This window comes from Dysidea avara, chromosome 1 (assembly GCF_963678975.1).
Source record: "Dysidea avara chromosome 1, odDysAvar1.4, whole genome shotgun sequence".
NCBI classification, from domain to species: Eukaryota; Metazoa; Porifera; class Demospongiae; order Dictyoceratida; family Dysideidae; genus Dysidea; species Dysidea avara.
In genome coordinates, this window is record NC_089272.1 from 4,904 (window position 1) to 11,988 (window position 7,085).

Consider the following 7,085-nt stretch of genomic DNA (forward strand, 5'->3'; position numbering starts at 1 on the left):
AACCCCAAAATGCACATGCCACTGGTGACTTTGTCATTGTGGTGTAAAATGATGGCAGTGCACTGCTTTGTTTGCCCTCCAGCTTTATGACTGGCTGGCAGACAAAAATTTTGAGCTACGGTGATTTTTTAAAATTCTATATCCAGCTGCCTGTAAGTATTTTCTAGCTGTATTGGATGTTAGATGGACTAATATTATTCATAAAGGTGATTTTCTTCATGTAAGACATCTTGATGATTTTTAAAAGTGGCATTTTAGGTGGCACACATCACTTTAGGGGCGATCTCTACTTAAACAGTACAGTAGTGTTGTTTGATTACTATTGTTGCCAGCTAGACATCCATTTACACATGTAGACATTCATAGAATAGGTTTAAGTTTAAGATTGTGTCTCCCTTTGAACTAAGTTAATTAAACACTCGTGTTGTGTTAATTCTGTCTCTGACAGTATGTCATCTAAAATATTAGTAATACAAAACAAAACTGTATAATATAGCTAGTATAATAAAACATGACTAAACCAACACAACAGTGACATAGTGACTGTTAATATCCAGGATAAGTGACCATTTCAGTATCCTGGGCTGCACGTTGACCAGTGCACTCACATATCCTAGGAAATACACAATGCTATGGAGTACACAACATGATATAACATACTTGAGGAGGTGGATGGTCTCATAGATACAGAACACAATCACCCAGACTAGTAGTGCAACCAGCCACACTACCCACACTGCCAGTGGTGGTATAATCAAGAACACTCCTAAAGTGACATTAACAAGTCCAGCAATCACAGTAAAGTAACCAGTAGATTTGTGCCACAGCTCCCAGCAATAACGATTCCTTGTAGTTTTGTTTTCATCTGGTTTATGAGGACGGCTACAATATGCAATATATATACAACAGTAGTTTGAAAGGTAATGAATCTAGTCAATCTACTTATGTATAATATTATATAGGCTAGTTGTTCAATGTTAACCTAGTAAGCTAACTACATGCAAGGAAACCATATAATTAATTATGTGATTGCAATTGTAATTATTCTGGAAATATCAGTTTGTACTGTCTTCCCAGTACAATAAACCATTCATAAAAGTAAGTGTTAAACACTATATAATTATTGTAAACACTAATGTCACTCCCTTTTCATTGCTGACCACAAAGCAAGCTCATAGCACTGAATACACATGTAATAATAACTCACAGGAATCCATTGATAGGCTGTTGAACAGCAAATATCTGAAGAATGATACCAATAATGGCATGGGGAAAGTTGGGCTTGCCACTGACAAGAAGCACAATCACAAAACCAGCAGAAGACATTGCCAAAGCTAATAGTTGAAGGACCACATGTATTACCAGCCATTTTTGTGACTGTCCACAACGATAGTATCGAGCCACCAACACTCCAGTAGGGAACAGCATACCCCAGGCAACAGACAACAAGATACCATGAAGATGGAGGTAGCTAAACCACACAGCAGGACAGTCTCCAGACAAATCTTGGGAGCTCACAGGGTCTCCTGTTAGTATCCAAACATCATTGAACAGTTTTGAACTATAAATTAATTATTATTATTCACAGATTCATCTGATGCTTGTAAGACAACTCACTCAGAGAGTCTTGCTCCACCAAACATTACAATTTGTCGTATCTCCTGTTCATTTAGCTGATTCTCAGAGTCACGTACAATAATTGTAGTAATACCACCACCCATGGAGTGACCATACCGTCGCTGAGGTAGATCTTCAGTTACATCTGTGCCATTTGGAAGACGACGAGAGTAAGGTAATACTAACTTGCGACTCCAAGATTCATCATCAGCATCAACAACAAATAATTCATTTTCTGGGTAGCGTGGGCCCTGTATGTCACACAATCTAATGAATATAACAACTAGCCAACTACTAACTGATATAATTTGTTCCACTATCCCATTATCAAACCTATCATCTCCACCATATAACACACCCATCCCCAGCAAACCAGGAAGTGGTGACATTGCTCCATTTGCCCTACAGAGTAGTGTTTCAGATTACTACACATTATTGCAACACTTAGTACCTGGGGGTGACACAGCGAGGTAACAGTGTCCATTCTTTTTCATCTCCATTAAACACCCATGAGTCTTCAGCTGGACAAGGACCACCTCCAACTCCACCACGCAGACAACCACCATGAAACACAAGCTGTTCATCATTAGTCATTGCATATGCTTCTAGGCAACGAGCATGTGGCAGGAATGGGTGGTATTGGTTGAGTCCAACTCCATCGTGAACTTTCTCCCACCTGTAAAAATGGTGTGGTGTTTGGGTAACAATGATATGGTAATGTGGTACATCATCTCTTGTAATCCAAACTCTTGTAACATAATACTCTTATTATTTGGCTACTAAACATACACGATAACATGTTCTATTATTAATCAACAAAGCCCATCTGGGGCATAAAGGCTGATGTAAAATTACATAATACATGTAATAACAATTGTAAAACGGTTCGACATTCCACAATGCTGGCAAATTTTTTCAATCAGATATAATTTTTGGGAAAAATAAAAACTATCTGTTGGTGTTTTGTAATGTAAGAACTTGCAGTTATGATTATTCTTGTTGTCAAAGGCGTGCTGCTAGGAGGTAGGTATTTATTCTTGGTAGTCAGCATAAGCCATTCTTTCCTGCCAGAGCTGTTTCAATATTATATATACAACACAATTAACACATCTAAGAACAATCAAAAGCAAAAACAAGACTACAATTCTAATAATAAATACACAGATTTAACAACTTCAGAACAATGATACATCTGAATTTAAAACTATGAATTGCAATAGATATACAGCATTAATTCTGTGCACTTCCTCTATTTTATTACATTTACACATGCATCTAAGCTCAATGTCAATAGCTTCTCAACAGCAACAAAGCCAATCAAATTGAAAGTAGGGGCATCAGTTCAGGGGAATTAGCTGTATGACATTTTTAATCTGAGTTCAGGCCACGCAGTCTGGGGGTGAAACTTCATTTCCAAAGATAGCGTGGAACTATGGCCCCTATTTACATACACAGAACCATATCTCCGTACAAGAATCCATACAAACACAATATACAATCTCTCCTGAGGCTGCACCACAAACATCAACCCAAAAGCACCTGTAATATTATTCCTGCTTAGTCCCTGCAAGTGAAATTTTGTTGTTTAAATTTTCAAGCTGGAGTCTGGGATGTAAGAAGATGAAACTACCACACCTGCGATACTACATGATGGCCAAGATGATAGTTTTGACAGCAGCAGTATAGAGGGCAATCTCACTGCAGTGTTCCAGTGTCAACTGGTGACTACCAATAATTCATTTAATTTGAAATATAGTGTTAAGAACTTGGTCAGAGTCGAGACTGATTTATGGAGTAAAGCAAGACCTTAGACATACAGCAGAAACAAATATAATGGTTGGTCACTGGACATTTGCCGTACAAACAGCATAAATGTCAGAACATAATGAGATACTCTAATAAACAGTCACAGCCACACGTGTATATCACAACAACAACAAAAATTAACTATTGCAATCAAAAATTATAGATTTAAAAATGAAGTATAGGGTTGACTCCAGTGATGAAACAAAATATATGAATGATGGTAGCTACAATACTAGCATTATTAGTACAGTGGAAACTGTGGTAAGCCACAAAATAAGATTCATTGAAGCCATAGACTATTATCTTTGTGTAATTGATAGCCACAAAATCAGCAAACTGCAGTTGATGAGATTAGCAAATGTGTTTAGTAAGCTAAATCACTTGTGAGAAATGCCTGTGGGGCAAAGTATCAGGATCGGTATCGGCCATTTCCGGCCTCAAATGTATCGGTATCAGATCAGTAGTGAAAAAATGGTATCGGTACATCACTACCAGAATACACTTACCGTAATTCACTTTATTTTCATGCAAAAACATTTTGCGATAAAGAATTTTTGTGTAAAATATTTTCGTATCATTCCATAAATGACTGCTTTATTAGAAATTTTTGTACAAGTACTTGCATACGAAAATTATTTTAAAATGAAAAAAAGCTAATTACGGCACTACCCAGTCCACCTGAAAACCATTCAGAAAGCATTGCACAAAATATACGCAAAAAGTTGAATGTAATATGTAAATATATAGCTACTAAATGGCTGTGGTCCCCAAATCTCTTGCTCCATGTTCTAACATGCACCCTCTACCTCTGTCCAATGAAAGTTAACTCTACACTTGCATGGTAAACAATTACAATTAGACGGTCCAATATAGAGTATTGCTTTCACAGACTTGACACACATCAACCCACAAAACCTTCAGTTAGCTGTGTATTCTGTAGTCTATGTAATAATAGACATTAGCTGACAATCTAATAGCTGAAACCAAGACCTATTGAACTCACAAGGTTAACACTTTGAAAGGTATACTTTAAGTGATGTATATTTTAAGGAACACCAGTGGCCAAAAGGACTAGAAATGGTACGTTAACGTGTTTAGTTTTGAGACACATCTGCTGTTGTCTATTTAAACCCACAAGTCAACATTACCTCTATACGTTTATTCCTCTCCGACTCAGAGTAATTCATTAAAAAGACAACAGCAGATGTGTCTCAAAACTAAACACATTAACGTACCATTTCTAGTCCTAGAGCAAGTCATCCTACCATCGATGCTGTGGGCTTATTACTTGGCAGTGATAACAAAGATTGGCTGGTATTTATCCGGGACTCTCTACAAAAGTATAGTAATCATCGAAGTCTCTATATTTTTATTCTCCAATGCCTTTTAACCTTTGATCTATGCTGAATAATATCTTTACACTTACAGTTGCACCCACCAAACAAGCCCAGTGACCACATGTATATCATGCAATGTCTATTTCACAGTTGCTACACATTCCTTACATATAAAAGGCATTGTCATCGAGTGTGCTATTTTCATCGAAGGCAATCTTGAACATATCACCCAATCTCTTTCCAGTCTCATCTTTGTTGTTGAAACCAAACCCAACATAGAAGGAGTATCCAGTATTGGGGTAGATACCACCATGTCCTCCATATCTAACTTCAGGGCTAGTCCCTACCACATTCAACTTGTGCCACTCTGGCATGATAGTAGTAAGTGATGTCTCTTCATTAGATTCTCCAGCAATACCAACACCAAAATCCATTACCCACACATCATTAAAATCTTCACCGTCAGAATTCGTCCCCATTGCTATAACAAACCAACCAAGTTCATCAATGACTCCAGTCACCATGAAGGCTCTTCCATCAGGAGTGTCAGCAGGAGTGCCTTCAGGAGTAGTAAAATTCAACTGTATAACAACAACAGCATTACAAATACATTGATAACATATAAGACATGTGATACTTAAGCAGTCAGTAAACCTTAATTGTGACTTAAACCATATCAAACTTTCTATTGAGAATTAGACCCCGGCCTATTATGCTCTCAAAATTTTACCTCTTATGCTTTTGAGCAGTGCTCAAACATCAAGCCTATTGTGCTCAAAATTATGCTTTCAACATCAAGATTATGCTCAAGAGCTGACTGTTATATTAGAGTAAATTAGTGTTTCATGACTGCTGTATTTGAGTAAGTGACTGCTCTATTAGAGTATCTCAATTTTACTTCTGCTATGTGTGAATAACCAACCAAGAAACATTTAATTAAGTTATATTACATGTTTTCAAGTATGAAATGCAGTTATAGTACATATTGGCTGTGATCATTGTCTTTCTTTCAAGCATGCACATTGTGCATTTTAATTAATCTTTCAAATACCGTCCCTATTACGTATGCTAGCATTATGCTTGATGCTTTTGCTCTCCTATTATACTTTAAATCATGCTGGCATAATCGGCTGGGGCCTATTGAGAATTGTAAACCGAAGTGGTCTAAAATAAAATTTTACATAACATCAAGTTTTACTATTAGATCTAACAGTTTAAAATCAACTCCATGTCATTTTGGTATTCATAGCTTAGCAAAACCAGTTGATTGAAAAACTTTGTCGACAGCCATCATTTCTTGTCTTATGTAAAATTTGTACTAACTACAAAAAACACAAAAAAGCAGTCATTACTGAGCACCCATAATCTCTACAGCACATTATACAAAAAATTAAAGCCCTTGAATTGCTCTTTACAGTTCCACCCGAAGTAATGCTCTATCATTACCATAGTAACATTTATTTACTATTGATTACAACATAATATGCACCCCATGCAATTTCCTATTGGAAAATTTAATTACTCAGGTGGTCCAAAAGGCAAGCTGTTACCCTCAACCGAATTCACTAAACTTGGTATCATTCTACGTGTCAACACTTGTTGCTTAAGAATCCGCCTGGAGTAAGTGTCTAACCAAATATTATGTTGAGTTACATTGTAAAACATCAAAAAAACAGGGTTTCCCATTGTTCTATTACGTATCTGAACACGTAATTTGGCGATACAAGGCCTTTTCTCTCACAAACTCCTGTATATCACTCGTTTCACCATAGATCAAGGGTTCTGATGAGCCATACCAGATCTCCGTAAATTAAACTATATATGCAGAAGTTATGGCACCATATTTAATAGACGGTGTCATTTTCACATATTTTTTATTATACTATGGATTTTATAATGTACGGTTAAGTTGACAAATATTTTGATGTGCTGTAAGCAAAGAAGTATGGTTTGGTAAATAGAGTGGCTTAAACTTATTGCAACTTTTATGCTGCAGACAGGTATGTTGTTTATCAATAGTGAATGTGATCAAGGGAAGTAAGACCTACGCATGTTTGCTGTAAAAAATTCACTTGGAATGGGAGTCTTCATACTGAATGTGTCCAGTTATTTCTTTGTATGGTACAGCCAGAATTTTCAAGGGAAAATTTTTTTTGTGAATTTCACTATGGCACATATTCACAGTGTTGGGCAAGTTACTTTGTAAAAGTAACTAGTTACATATTACATATTACTTACAACTGAACTATTTAGTTACAGTTACATATCACCCATAAATAAAGTAACTATAATAATATTACATATTATATTACTTTGTGTCCACAG

General features: G+C 36.4%; 1 protein-coding gene across 1 annotated transcript; it reads right to left on the bottom strand.

Annotated features, from left to right (window-relative positions):
• Positions 1–424: 424 nt before the first annotated feature.
• On the bottom strand, positions 425–5,254 carry LOC136251766 (uncharacterized). The gene is made up of 7 exons (XM_066044181.1): positions 4,929–5,254; positions 2,069–2,293; positions 1,917–2,019; positions 1,618–1,868; positions 1,208–1,561; positions 661–882; positions 425–613 (listed from the first exon to the last, which is right to left on the bottom strand). Exons 1-7 carry the CDS (start codon positions 5,237–5,239, stop codon positions 547–549), a joined length of 1,533 nt encoding a protein of 510 aa, XP_065900253.1. The 5' UTR covers positions 5,240–5,254; the 3' UTR covers positions 425–546.
• Between the last annotated feature and the right edge of the window lie 1,831 nt (positions 5,255–7,085).

Excerpts from the sequence above, each read along its gene's own strand:
- LOC136251766 (XM_066044181.1), bottom strand. The coding sequence starts at position 5,239 with ATGGGGACGAATTCTGACGGTGAAGATTTTAATGATGTGTGGGTAATG. Across the intron at positions 2,294-4,928 it reads GATGACAATGCCTTTTATAT|GTGGGAGAAAGTTCACGATG; the intron begins GTAAGGAATGTG and ends CCATTTTTACAG. Across the intron at positions 1,869-1,916 it reads TAGTGGAACAAATTATATCA|GGCCCACGCTACCCAGAAAA; the intron begins GTTAGTAGTTGG and ends TGTGACATACAG.